Raw genomic sequence first — 14,672 nt, 5'->3', positions numbered from 1 at the left:
GTCACACGAGGTGTCCCTCGCGTGTTACTCAATCCAGTTCATTGTCCAGACAGACTGCACATACCAGCACTGTAGCACACTCCTTTATACTTGACAATGTTGTCGTGTTGAAGGGACTTGAGGATCTCAATTTCTCTTTCAAAGTCACGCAAGTGTTCTGCGGTGCTCTGTTGTAGCTTCTTCACGGCCACCACATCGCCTGTGCTGTCCTGGAGTGGGTCATACCGGCACAGCTCAACACTGCCAAAGTTACCCTGTTTGGATCGAGGAGCACTGGGTTAGTGCCACAAGTGGATGTAGAATTAATTCATGCATTTTGTTTCTTTGAAACGCCACTGATAAAATATATCACAGAACGTCATGGGAAGATTCTTAGCAGTTTTGCCAGGTTCTCTCCAGGGTTCCACACTAACCTCAAACTTGCACATATAAATAAAAATAATTATTTTTAATACAACTCAGTTTAAAGAAGTCGTCACTGGAATCAGGGAGTTTTTGGACTGGATTCTATTACCCTAAAGCAACCGGTTCTGCAAACCTCCTGTAGTATGGTACCTTGCAGCAAGACAAAAAGATGCAGAGCTTTGACCTGTTTGGGCTAATAGAGTTGACATGGTGCAAAAACTGCATACTTCAGCCATATGCTTAAATTGTCGGTTAACGGGAGATTTTGAACACTGGAATTCCAGTTTAGCAACTTGATTTAAGTGGTAAACAGCATGTATCATTACCTTGCCCAACTGTTGCAAAAATATGAGATGCCGTTCCTCAAACTGCCCAACATCATTGTTTGTACCAGCTCCCAGGAAGCCAAGCCCACCACCTCGCATGTTCGGGAGTAGGTCGCTTTCAGCCAATAACTCATAATCTGTGGGACAAACAATAATCTGTTAGGGAGCAAGTTTTCAGTTTGGTAAGTATTCCTTCCTCTGATTAAGGTCTTGCCTTCTTATACTGACCTGGGTGCATCACATTTCCATATGGATGGCAATTTAACAATCATAGGATGGTCCAAACTGCACCAAAATGAAGCACCTTTCAAATATAATACCTTCAACACAGTCACTGTTGAAACGTAGGAAACATTGCAGACAAGGTGTGAACAGCAAGCTCCCAAAAACAGCAAACTGAGGGCTAGGTACGCTCTCATTTGCGATGTTGATGTAAAGATGAACAGTGGCCAGGGCACCAGGGAGAGTTCCCCTGTCCTTCACCAAGATGGCGCCTTGGGGGTTTTCATTTCCACTTGAGCGTTGATGGGGCCTCAATTTAAGGTCTTTGCTGGAAGACATCACCTCTGATGCCACAGCATGACTCTTACAAGGGAAAATCCACAAGAGAAAAATGCTCAAATGAGAACACTGCACTCTGAAGTAGAGCTGTGCATATGATAGGTAATGTTTTTGAATCATTGGCCACAAGTTCACAGCATTGCAGACTCTCTCAAGTGTCTGTGCTTTTGAAGCAAGCATTGAAGTCTGTACGCCCCCGAGTAGCAAATTCTCATTTTAAACCCACCCTAGTGAATGCTAGCTTTCAAACTGCTTTTTCTGATTGTCAAACTGATCTAAATGCTTTACCCAGCAAAAGAGCTTTTAACAGACATGCTGATTCACATCCCAACAACTGCACATATTCCGGAAACTCTCTCAATAGAGACTATCTGGAGAAAGCAGATTCAGATACTTCTACAATGTAAACCTAAGCTCAATAGTTGATATAGCAAAGTGTCAAAAAGCATACTAATATTCTAAAGACTGGCAGAGGTGGGAGATTTGGAACATTGTAAAAAAAAAATCTAAAATCTATTTGCTTAAATAAAACAACAAATACCTTTGCTATTTTTTAAACGAGTTAACTAGCAGCAAAGTGGTGCCCTCCAGAAAAGCAGACTGTGAGGGCCAGCATAAGTTTTTACATACCTTTATCTTGTGCCATGCTTTTCATTGGGCAATAATTTCATTCATTTTTTTAAAAGCAATCCAACATTGACATTCCCTTCTGTCCTCTTCCTTTCCTTTGAGCCCTCCGGAACATCACTAACGATGTTTATTAAATATGTTATTACTAAATATATTAAATATGATGTGCCTCCTAATTATGATTTGCACCTTACTTTGTTCATTCTCTCTCCTCAGCACTTCACCATTTGTTACTTTTCTGGTCCAGATGACTCCTACCATTCTCCTGAAACCCACATTTAAAATCTATTTAACATGTCGGTCTCCCCTTTCTGGAAGGCCCATGTCTGACATCTACGAAAACCAAGTTTTTTGTAAGGATTGGTAGACTTATGAAGATTCCACTTTGGAACATGTCCTGCTAAGAGGATAACTGGGCCAAACCTCAGCAATAAGAGTGAAGTCTTACATTTTAAAAAAGGAGAAACAAAAATATGTTGCTTCAGCATTTTATAATTTCATCCCTGGGGCATATGCAGTTTTTCATTTTTTCTCTTATTTTGTTGCATTTACTATTTGTGTATGTCTTCATCAATCTTTCCCGCTTCTACTACTGACACATTATTTAGTCGTTCCTGAGTCTCTGCATCATCTCAAATGTACTCAAGTTTCTTTTTAAAAGAAATTAAGCACATAGTTGTAAAGAGAGAGAACAATGGGGAGAACAAACATATGTACCTTTGCCATCTTAATCTTCCATCTATTTTCCCTACCTTATTAAAATTCCTATTTCTCATTGTGTCTTCGGATCTCATCTAAACTGCAAAACTGTAATATCATGGCCCATTTCCTACTTTTGATGTTGACTGTTCATTTCCAGCAATTTCAAATTTCTTTCAGATCTACAGCATTTGAATTTTTACTTAAAAAGAAAAGTTTTGATTAGGTCTCATAGAGGGGCTAGGATCTTTACAACTTCTACCAGGCTTGGATGAAGCTTACAAGTCAGCTGGTTACTCATTTCCTTCAGCAAAGGATCACCTTCAGTTTAGCTATACCTCATACTAGTTCCAAATAGCAGGACTGGTTGTTAATAACCTCAAGACAACGACAGCCAATCCTGTCAGTGTCTCTAGCATCCCATAATCAAAGTAGATAAACCTGAAGGTGGTCGTAAAGACAGAAAAGTTGTTAAAGAAAGCATGTGGAATATTTCCTTCATTGGGTGAAGTTTTGAACACAAAAACAGGGGTGTAATGCTGGTATATATAAAACACTGGCTAGGCCATAGCTGCATTTTTATGTACAGTCTGGTCACCCCATTACTAGAAGGGCATGATCGCCATAGAGGGTGTAGACAGGAGACTTACAAGAACACTGCCAGGGCTTAAAAATTGTGGCTAAGAGGAATCCTTGGGTAGGATAGTGTTGTTTTCATTAGAAAAGAGAAGACAGAGGGCTGACGTAATTAAGGAGTATGAAATAATGGAGCGAGTGGACAGGAAAGTCCTGTATCCCCTAGTAAGAGGTCATTTACCAGAAGGCACAGATTTAAGGTGATTGGTAGAAGGATTCAAGGGGACAGGAAGAAAAAATGCTTTCACTCAGGTGTCTGGAATTCACAGTCTAGTTTGATGGTTGAGAGAAAAAACGCACAACCTTTTGAAAAAGAATCTGGATCCGCATCTGAAATGCTGTAATCAGCAAGTGTATAAACGCAGGTGCTGGTAAATGGGATCAGAACGGGTGGTTTATTAGTTTATTCAGTTACATAGACAAAATAGGCCAAATGGCTTCTTTCAATGCCATGGCCTTTTTTATGGTTCAACAGATGGGAAAAGGCAGAGGTAAGTGGACCACTCGCTTCTCGTACTTCCTCCCTCAATCCACCAATTTAAAGTAAAATTCAACCCAGCTTGTGCAAAACAAACATTTCCAGAAGAACTGGAATTTGTAAAACAAACCAGCAATCCGATTAACAGTAATAAAAGAAGATGGTGCAGTTTGGTCGACTTCAGGAAGGGAAAGAGATATGATTAACTTACCTGGGGTAAAAAGGCTGTTCAAGTCACGTATTATGACACGAAATGAAGGCCTGAAGTCTGGATCATAATTCATGCAGAGATTGATGAGATTGGCCAGCTCTAGCCACTTGGGTGCAGGAAGTTGATGCTTATCTTCATAAAATTGCATTTTCTGTCCAAACAAAAAGCACAATTCTAAAACAAGTTAAAAATAATTCAATATTATTTGCCACATAACTTCAGGAATGGTCAAATTTTTGCTCAGTTTCAAATGAAATTAATAAAAATTATATATAAAATATACAAAGGTAAAGCAGAGCTGTATCCATTATTATTGCAAGTGACATCAAGTGTATAAACTAAGATGCATCTGCTAGTCTTGCTGTACAATGAATCTGAGAATTATAGAATCATAGAATCACTACAGTAGAGAAACGGGCCCTTCAGCCCAACAAGTCCACACTGACCCTCGGAGCATCCCACCCAGATCCATACCCTTTGATCCCTTTAAATTATCTTTGACTTAAAAGTAGATGGAGACATTTCATATTTAGATCTTGTTTGTAGCAAACGGTAATATTTGTATGAAATCCTGTCTTTTCTTCCTGCAGATGCTACTTGATGTGCTGTGTGTATCCATGGTTGTAATTCCCCCAACCCCTTTGATTTATACAATGTCATGTGCAGGCACTCACCAGGAGTGGAAAGAGACAGTAATCCTTGAATCATGGACCTTGCAAGTAGATGTTATTTGCCAGCCACTGTTTTCACACTGTAATAAAAGGTAGCTTGTATTTGCATTCACTGTAACTAACTTACCCTCGTGGAGTCAAATGGACCCAATGGTTTATCTCCACCACTGCAAATCTCCCACAAAGTGGCACCAAAACTCCATTTGTCTGTTGCCAGGCTCAAATTCTTGGGATCCTCAATGCATTCTGGTGGCACCCAGGGAATCCGTTCAATGAGAACTGCAAAATGAAACAGTTTATCACTGTGCAGACAGCAGGCCAGTGAACACTAAGGCACCAAAATTAATTTGATCACAATACTATACAATGTGACACACAAACAAACATAGGCTTTTGGATTAAAAGGGAATGAAGCTGAACACTGGCCACTGATAATCTCATTATTTGAATACAGGGAAAAATCTCCATACATTTAGGCTACTTGGTTTCTGCATGAGGATGAAGGTACCTAAAATGCTGCCTCCTCTAAATCCTTCTGATGAACTGAGCCTTTCAGAAACCACATTTATTTTCAGAGTTTCTCTTATCTCTGGCAAAAACTTCATATCAGTGCTGGTTTGGTTGAATAACTGGAAAAATATCTTGTGGTGCGGTAATCAAGTAAAATACTGACATATTTTATTCGTAACTTACTCACAGAGACAACAATGCATCTGGCCCATTTGAACTACATCTGAAGAGATTCTTGGATGCTAATGCAGGATCAGTTGCTTCTTACATGTAATTCCAGGTCTACAATGCATTTGGTGGTTTAATTCACACGTTGATCACATTGTGGCAGAACGTGAATGTTCAAAAATTACCTTTTACTACCTTTAGCCTATTATTTAATGTAAATTAATATTCTGGGTAAAACATCTTCTGCACTGTTAATAATTGTAGTCATCTTTGGAAGGTCACCTTGCAGATGCAGCTTTGTGGGCTATGAAATTTAAACATCTTCAGTCTTTCCCCATACCACAGATCCCTAACACTCAAGTGCACACTTATGGCTCTTCCCTTCCTTGCCTTTGGTCCTCTTGGTGACCAGACGGAATGGAACATTCACACAGCAAACTCATTAGAACACTATGGAGTTTGATCATTATCTCTAACAATAATATTTCTGTAGTTGATAGATATGGGACTCTCAATCCAAACGGTCAAGGGTTCAAGTCCGAAGTTGGGTAAAAAATTGGTTTTCTTGATATTTTCAAACTTGCTCATTGATGACACTTCTTAGTTTAAAGAAAGTCAAAGTAGATTTTACAACAAATCTTTTCTGAATTTATCAAAAGTTGGGAACCTTATTTACTGAAATTTCCTGATTATATATCTTCATCATTTATTGAATCATTAGAAGTTCTACAGAGTAAACAGTTGAAAATACTATGTCTAGATACAAGAACTAGCAGCTGGTTAAGAACTGCACAGTCCTAAATTGAGTAATCTGAACTTCATTGTTAGTTTCTGTCAAACTAATTTGTTTATTTTAACCAAACAGCTGAGAGTCTGACACTGACAGAGACAACAACTGCACATATGAAACAAGTGCTTCTCCTAGTGTTGCAGGACAAATAAACACTGCATTCAACTATTGTCATTTGTTTTGTTTATGGCTCATATGGTTCAAATGAAGGAAGAATGGGACTTGATCTGGACATATCTTCTACCTAGTCTCACATGAACATTTTACCTTTTGAAACACTAGGATTCCATGGGCACTTGTCAACAGTATTCCTTTTCAAACTGAACTTAAGGAGTGAAGGACAGAGGCCAAGCTGGAGAAACTGTTCTACAGTGATTCCCATTTGAAGGGAGGTAAGTTATCAGTTTGCATATTCAGTTTCAGAAAATACATAAAGCTTGGAGGAAGTCTAATAAAAATAGCAATTAAGCCTAATAACATTCTTGGTAAAAAAAATCTTCTACACTGTTGGCAGGAGGTTGAAGCATGTAGATAATGTCAATTCTGCATATAATTAGAACTAAAATGCATCCCCTGGTAACAGTCCCCAAAGAAATCAAAAAGCCTCTCAGTTGGAATGGCATTCCTTGGGATAAGACAAACAAGTGCATGCACCAAGGAAGAAATAACAAAGTTACTGCAGCACAAGAGGAGGCCATTCAGCCTACCATGCCTGCACTGGCTCTTCAGACGAGCACTTAGTGCAATACTGCAGATAATTGAAGATGAATAGTGCCCAATGAAAAGAACAGCCATAGGTGCGACAGCAAACTTAAGAAATTCATTCCAAATACCTAATTGTGGCTTCAAAAATCCAATCTGGTACACAGATTTTAAACACACAAATTCATGGAGGAATAGTAATACAAATTTTGTTCACATCAGGCTATACAACTGTACATGCTTGTGTTTGGGAGTAGGTAGACAGCAAGGGATCAGTGTGGACATTTGAAATGGAAAACACGGAAACAACATGAATTAATGTTGAGGTCATCAATAAGCCTTTGTGTTAGCCCAAGGCTAGGTGTCCATGTAAGGAAAGTAGCATTTCCAGCCTGGCTGAAATACAATGCCACTTCTGATGTGCAGAAAGCAAATTTCCAATCAATCTGTGCTGTGGAAACTTGAATGAAATAAGGCAGGAGTTCATTACAGCACCTTTTGACATAAACAAAACTAAAAAAAAAAATGTATGCATGCTCCACAACTGACTTAGTTAATATCCATTAAATCCTGGGTCTAATTAGAGATCCTTACCATCTTTTGGTAGAACCATCATACCGACTCCAGGATCAGCAAGCTTTATGAATGGAGGGTTTCCAGTCTTCCTGTCCTCTTCCCTGATCATCAGGACATTCTTGGCACATACATTTCCATGGACAAGGTTTCGGTCTTCCTACATTTAGAAGAAATGTCAGAATCACAACAAAAATCTAATAATAAAATGGCTTCATGCTTGAAATTTATGAGCAACATTCCCGAGATGAAGGGCTTTAGCTATAAGGATAGACCATTGCGGATTCAACTGATCTCCTTGGTAAAGGACAGGTCGAGAGAAAGTTTCATGATGGTGTTCAAAGTAATGAGTCTAGATATACATATCTAGAGGTGAAATTATTCCCATTGTTGAAAGGATCAAGAACCAGGGGGATCACTTTAAAGTGATTGGCAAAGAACCACAAGAAATAGGACCAGGACTAGAGCATGCAACCTGTCAAAGCTGCTCCACCATTTGATATAATCGTGGCTCAACTTGGGTTTAAACTTCACTTTCTCAACTGTTACCCACATCCCTCAATTCCCCAACAGAGACCAAATATCAGTCTATCCTGAGCATAAATGTATTAAACAATGCAGTATCCACAACCCTCTGATTTATACAGTTTAAAAGACCCACAAGCCTTTGCGTGAAGAAATTTCTCCCCATCTCAGTCTTACGTGATTAGCCCCTATCCGGACTGTGTCTCCCTGTTTCAGATTCTCTCGTTAGCAGAAACAAACTGTTTCAATCCTGTCAAGCCTCCTTCGTACATTTCAATGACATCACTTCTCAATCATCTACGTGCCAATCAATATTGACCAAATTTATTCAGCCTCCCACTGCAGAACAATCTCTCCTCCAAGGCACCAATCTAGTGAGCTTTCACTGTATAGCCTCAGATGCAAATATATCCTTGCTTAAATATGGACATGAAAGTTACACACAATCCTCTAGGTGTGCTTTCACTAAAATCACTGTTGTAGCATGATTTCATTAATGTCCATCTCTTTGTTCAAGTCATTAATATAATTGTACTTAGCTAAATACCCAAAACTAAAAATGCTGACATGGGATAACAACTTTCCATGACAGAGGATGCAAGAACATGTGCATTAAGCCAGGACAATGAATGTATTTGGAGGAAGTGGAATGAACCACATGTCAAGCTGCTGTAACCCCATCCCTCAGGGCTGTTCTCCAGGCTCTACACTTTGCAATAGCAGAAGTGACAGGTTCATTACCAGTTCACAGATTTTTCAGGAAGTCAGGGTAACAGCAATAGACACTTGATTTTATATATTGACTTCTAACAGAAGAAAAACTGGGTTACGCTTGGGTGAGGCACATTATGAAACCAAAAGAAACCAAGGAACAGCACATGCAGGAAATCAGAAACAAAAACAGAAGTGCTGAAGAAACTTATTTGTTCTGACAGCATCTGTGGAGACAAAAACAGAGTTAATGTTTCAAGTCCCATGATCTTTGTCAGAACTGAGAAATGGTGGTATATATGTTGATGACTGAGGTGGATTGGGAAGGGTGGGGCAAGGAGTGGGATGAATAGATGGAGACAGCATCCACAGACAAAGGGGGGAAAAAAGGAAGCAGACAAAGGGATTGTTAATAGTAAGCCAAGGAATAAGTAAATGCTGAATACATGATAACAGGAACAGTAAATAGTTGAAAATGGGTTAACTGTGCTGGGAGTAACCCATACAGATATGGGCCTGGAGTTGCGGGGATGAGTAACAAACATGGAGTAAGGTATTCACGATTTGAATTTGTTAACCTCAAATGTTGAATCCTGAGGCCTGTAATCTATCTAGATGGAAGATGAGATGCTCCTCCAGTTTCCATTGAGTCTCGCTGGAGAACTGCAGCAGGTGTGAAACAGAATGTTGGCACGGAAACACACTGGTGTGTTGAAGTGTCACTCAACTGGAAGTTTGGAGTCATTTTTACAAACTGAACGGGGGTGTTCAGAAAAACAATCACCCCAGTTTGCGTTTTGTCTTTCCAGTGTAGAGGAGGCCACATAGTGAGCAGTGAACTCCGTAAACTAGATTGAATAAAGTGCAGGTAAACCATTGCTTCACCTGGAAGTTGTGTCTTGGGTCTTGGAGAATGAGGAGGTGGTGGTAAATGGGCAAGTGTTGCTTCTTCTGCCGCTACATGGGAAGGTGCCTTGGGTGCTTGGGAAGTAAGTTGGAAGTGGAGGAGGAGTGGACCAAGGTGTCCCTGAGGGAGTGGTTCCTTTGGAATGCTGGCAAGGGAGGGGAGAGGAATATTTGTCTGGTGTTGGCATCACACTGGAGACAATGGAAATAGCAGCTTATTATCCTTTGGATGTGGACACTGGGGGGGGATGGAAAGTGAGGGCAAGGGGTACCCTGTTGTTGTATGGGGGAAGGGAAGAGGTGAGGGCAGAAGTGAGGGAAATGGGTTGGGCATGGCTGAGGGCTCCGTCAACCGTGGCGGTAGGAAATCCTCAGTTGAAGAAAAAGGTGGAAATTTCTGATGCTCCCCTGCGGAAGTTGACATCGTCAGGCCAGATGCAGCGGAGATGGAGAAACCGGGAAAATGGAATGGCGTTGATTTAGGGCGTGTGGATGTATAATTAATATAACTGTTGCAGTGGATGGGTTTGTAACAAAACCACCCTGTGCTAACGTAGCTCAGGGGTAAATTTGGTCTGATTAAGGCATGAATGAAGTACTTTGGGATATTCTACTCTATTAAAGGCAGATATATTTCACGGTGACACAAACATTAAAAACTAGTTGTATGACTACTACATTTTCAAAACGGTTGAAGCGCTATTCAGAAACTTCACTTACTAAGAAGTGCATTGCCCAAGCCAGTTGTTTTGCCACCTCCAGTTTCCACAGGATGTTCACAATGTTTTTGTTTCTCTTCAGATACGTGTCCAATGATCCAAACTTCACATACTCCTGAACCATGATATCTGAAAACAAAAGTAGAGGGAGAGTGAGAAAACACATCCAGCATGAAGTACACTAAATAGCTCAAAGTTGAAGGGCAGAGTTCCATTTCAATCAGTTCTAACATCTAAGAGATAATCATGATAAAAGGAAGCAGAATTAGAAAGCAGTTAGTTACAGGGCAAAGCAGGCATAGCATGGCATGGCACTCTTGCCAGTGTTAATCCCAGAGTCAGATCAGTTATTTCAGACCTATCTGCTTTTGAAAGACTCCACCACTGTACCCAGAAGCTATTTACCTTAAAATTAACAAAGTTAGGTATATTCAAGGCTGAATAGATAGATTGTTTTAATTACTAAAGCAATCAAGGGTTATGGGGAAATAGCAGGAAAACAGAGTTGAGGGTTATCAGATCAACCACGATGTCAATCAATGATGGCGCAGACTCGATGGGTTGAATGGCCTACTTCTGCTCCTATGTCTTATGGATTTATGGTAAACAACATCACATTCTGGTAACAAAGAACTGTGAGAAAACTTTCTACTTTCAGACAATTAAATGTTTTTCTTTGAATTTCTGATGCAAAGTGGAAAACAGCAAATGGTACTTTCAATAGGAAAACCTTTGAGTGTGCAAACACTGGGAATGATAGCTGTATTTCTTTTTAATGGGGTGGGGGGGGGGGGGTAGGTGGACAGGGAAAGGAGTGGAACTTACATCTACCCCTTCACTTTTGTTCTGATCTATACTGTACCATTTGCTCGCAGGTCACTGAGAGTCCATCATTTCCTGGCAATCAGGAGGTTCACCTCCAGCACCTCTGCTCCTCACAACTCGCCACTTCCTTCACTGGAAGGCAGACCTTGCCTTAGCACAGTATGGTTCAGAATTGCATGCGAGTGGCATCACCTCATGCAGCATGATCCTTTTAGCAAAGATACATTAGGCTCCTTGGACTCTGTGTAAAACGGGAACTAAAGCAAATGTATAACATTGCAAGCAGGCTTGGCAGGGTAAATGCGGAGAGGTTCATTTGCCAGGCTGGAGATTTGAGAGGGCAGGGATGAGTAAGTGACAGGGTAGAGGGACTGTGTTGGTGGATGGTGAGTGAGACCATGAGCGAAACTCAGTCAGAAATACAATCACCTTTCCTCTCCGTCCCTCCTAGCTCCACAGAAATATCTCTACACAAATAGTTGGGAGAGGAGTGAAAGGCAGGGTGAAGCGTCCCCACTGAGGCCAGCTCAGTGTGTGCTCCCACCAGAGGTGAACCAAGGTCAGCGTTAATTAAACCCAATCTCTTTACTTGGTCCCCATACATACCTCCTGCCCTGGTGATCAGAATGTAAAGCCTAATCTGTCTCTCTCTAGCTCTGCTTCTTAACACAGGGAGAAGAAAAGGTTTCACCAACTTTTCTGGTTGGCATTTTTTAATGGACATGTTGTTAATTATTCATTTCAACAACCAAGTTATTGCTTTGGAATTGCTTTTTCAGGAGCAGGAGTAAGCCATTCGGCTCTTTGCCTTTCTATATGGCCATGGCTGATCATCCTACTCGGTACCCTGGTCCTGCTTTCTCCCCAAGCCCTTTGATCCCGTAAGCTGCAAGAACTGTATATCACTTTTTTTTCTTGAAAAAGTTAAATATTTTGGCCTGAACCACTTTCTGTAGTAGGGAATTCCACAGGCTCACCACTCTGGGTGAAGAGATTTCTCCTGATCCCAGTGCCAAAGGCCTAACAGATATTTTTAGACGGTGATCCTGGTTTTTGGCTCCCCAGTCATTGGGAACATCATTTTGCGTTTATTTACTATCAACTTACTTTCAGTGAATGGTGTACAAGGATACATGGAGGTGATTGCACTCCCCCTTTCCAACCTATCCCCATTCAGACAATAATCTGAATGACTGTTTTTGTTACTAAAGTGGATAACGTCACATTTATCTACATTATATTTCAACTGCCTTGCATTTGTTCAAATCACACTAAAGCATCTCTGCATCCTCCTCCCAGCTTTGCATCATTAATTAAAATAATTTATCCTGTTGCGGCAAACCTTATTTTCTTGACACTGGCTCACTGCACCCATTCCCTCCAATCTCCAAGTGAGAGAAAACTGCAATGTGTCTACCACCCCCATGCAAAAAAGTTGGACAATCCTGTTATAAATGGTAAACATATGGCAGAAGTGGAGGGAGTAAATGTTAAAGGATGTGTATGAGGAATTGATTTAACAAATAAATATTCTCAGAATCTTCTGTATTAGGTAACTAGTTTTTGTTTTCCTCTGATTTGGACCTTACAGATGTAAATATTTAATTTTTGGTCATTAATTTCAGTGAACACCGCTCTCTGAAAAATCCTCCTCCAAGAATCTTTTTGCCTCTGGCATTTCAATTAGATATTTGTAAAAATTCTGATGAGAAAGGGATGATTACCCGCATGTCTAACAGCCAGTGGCATGAAAACAGAAATAAAAACTTCAGAACTGTTTACTTACTCTCTTCACCACACACGCAGACTCCATAATTCAACACTAAGTGCTTATAGGACAGTTGGCTCATCATACTTGCTGCCTCAAAGAAGGACTGTAAAAGAATCCCAGAGACAATAAAATACTTTTGCTATATTAATAGCTACTGCATTTGAAATTTGTCCAAGGATTTGACATATTTTGTATTGTGAAAGACACAATGAAGGTGCTACATCTTATTTTTTATTATTTGCCCTCCTGTGGTTTCCTTGCATTCAATTGTTGCCTTGCTGTTAAAGATAGTCACAATGACTATTTGTTATTTAATCTGAATAATTATTACATACTAAGCAACAATACGCTTTTCAATTAGATCAGAATCAAAAACACAAGTGAGGTCAGTGCTCTTCAATGCTCGGAAGCATCCTGCATTTTGAACACCTCTATTAGAACAGCAAGTCCTCACTTAAAGCTGTGGGCTCTACTCCTGAAAACCATGATGTCAAACAACTTTAATTAAATCACAGGTTCCCACTGAAATCAATGTTAAAACTGCAGTTGGGTTCTTTCAAACATTTCTGCCTTCGAAAAAGTACATAGGTTGTAATACTGTACCAAATGTATGCTGTACTGTGCATTCCTAGCTCCAAAAACTTGCGACATAAAAGAAGTTACTAAATATAAAATTAACACTGTACACTGAGGTATTCTAGAACCTCTCAGCAGAAAAAAACAAGAACATTTTTAAGTTTAAATGATGCACATTGTCAAATAACTACATTCATAAATAACATGACCTCTAAAACCAAATAAATGAGAAGTTAAAACTTCTAATATTGCATTATAAGTATAAACATAATGCAATATAAATGAAAATTCTGAATGTTAAAATTACACTCATCTGTTGATTAATTGATTAAACTCCATCTAATGATCAGTGCAGGAAGCAGCTCAAATCCAGAATGACACGCATTGACCGACCTCTGCCACTAGGTGAATCCCAGGACTTCAGTGAGAGTTCAGATTGGGAGCACAAGACGAGAAGATGGCGATAATGAAGGTAAGAAAAGAGGCCAGGACTGAGAGTTTGGAGGTCAGGAGGTAAGAGGTAATGAGAACAGGCGTGGGAAGAAAGGAAGGAGAAAAATGGGAGCAATGGCAGAGAAGGAGAAGTCCCCAGCTGTAGGAACAGATGCTGGGGATCTTTAGAAGTAGGAACAAAGAGTGGGAACCGTACAGGGAAAGAGGAACTTCAGGACGGAGTGTGGGAACAGAAGTGCAGGAAAACCATTTAGAGAGTGGCCGGCCATAAAACTGAAGCTTTGTGACAAACAGTATGAAAGTGAAACCCACAATGTTAAATGTATTGTCATTATTTTATTCATAAAGTTAAAACAAAACTACGTTAACAGAGTCAACTTTAAACATGTATATCAAAGCTTCTGTTCAGAAGCAAGCAGAGGGCACCCACAGTTCTCACCAGCAGAGGGCACAATGCTCAGTGCACCCTCTGGCCACTGCAACTTATGTTCTTTCAATTCATTCATGGAATGCAAGCATCACTGACAAAGCTAACATTTTATTGTCCATCCCTAGCTGTCCATCAAGAAGGTGACAGATGGATGTTCTTAAAGTACTGCAGTCTGCAAGGAGCAGGCATTGTTAAGGTCCAGAATTCCAGGATTTTCAAACAGCCAAGATGGAGGGCCGAGCCAAATTGGGATGAAGTACGACTTGCAGTGGAACCAGGATGTGATTGTCTTTCCCAGCAGTTACAGCCCTCATTCTCATAGGAACATCAGTAGTAACAGCAGGTTATAGCTGCGCACATATTTACTCACCTTTTTTCTCTTTCCCTTAATGTTCT

At 40.2% G+C, this 14,672-nt stretch overlaps 1 protein-coding gene across 1 annotated transcript in view; it reads right to left on the bottom strand.

Moving 5' to 3' along the window:
* Window positions 1-14,672, bottom strand: part of LOC109934192 (tyrosine-protein kinase JAK2-like) — a 95,652-nt gene that overhangs the window by 18,615 nt on the left and 62,365 nt on the right. The window contains exons 11-17 of the mRNA XM_020533023.2: window positions 12,833-12,920; window positions 10,223-10,350; window positions 7,382-7,520; window positions 4,745-4,896; window positions 3,947-4,097; window positions 732-868; window positions 65-254 (exon numbers count right to left, since the gene is read on the bottom strand). Coding sequence (XP_020388612.1) covers window positions 65-254; window positions 732-868; window positions 3,947-4,097; window positions 4,745-4,896; window positions 7,382-7,520; window positions 10,223-10,350; window positions 12,833-12,920 — 985 coding nt within the window. The remainder of the gene's footprint in view (window positions 1-64; window positions 255-731; window positions 869-3,946; window positions 4,098-4,744; window positions 4,897-7,381; window positions 7,521-10,222; window positions 10,351-12,832; window positions 12,921-14,672) is intronic.

The sequence above is a fragment of the Rhincodon typus genome, chromosome 3 (genome assembly GCF_021869965.1).
Source record: "Rhincodon typus isolate 14 chromosome 3, sRhiTyp1.1, whole genome shotgun sequence".
Lineage (NCBI taxonomy): Eukaryota > Metazoa > Chordata > Chondrichthyes > Orectolobiformes > Rhincodontidae > Rhincodon > Rhincodon typus.
The sequence above is the reverse complement of the archived record's forward strand: the minus strand, read 5'-3'. Positions and strand labels throughout refer to the sequence as shown.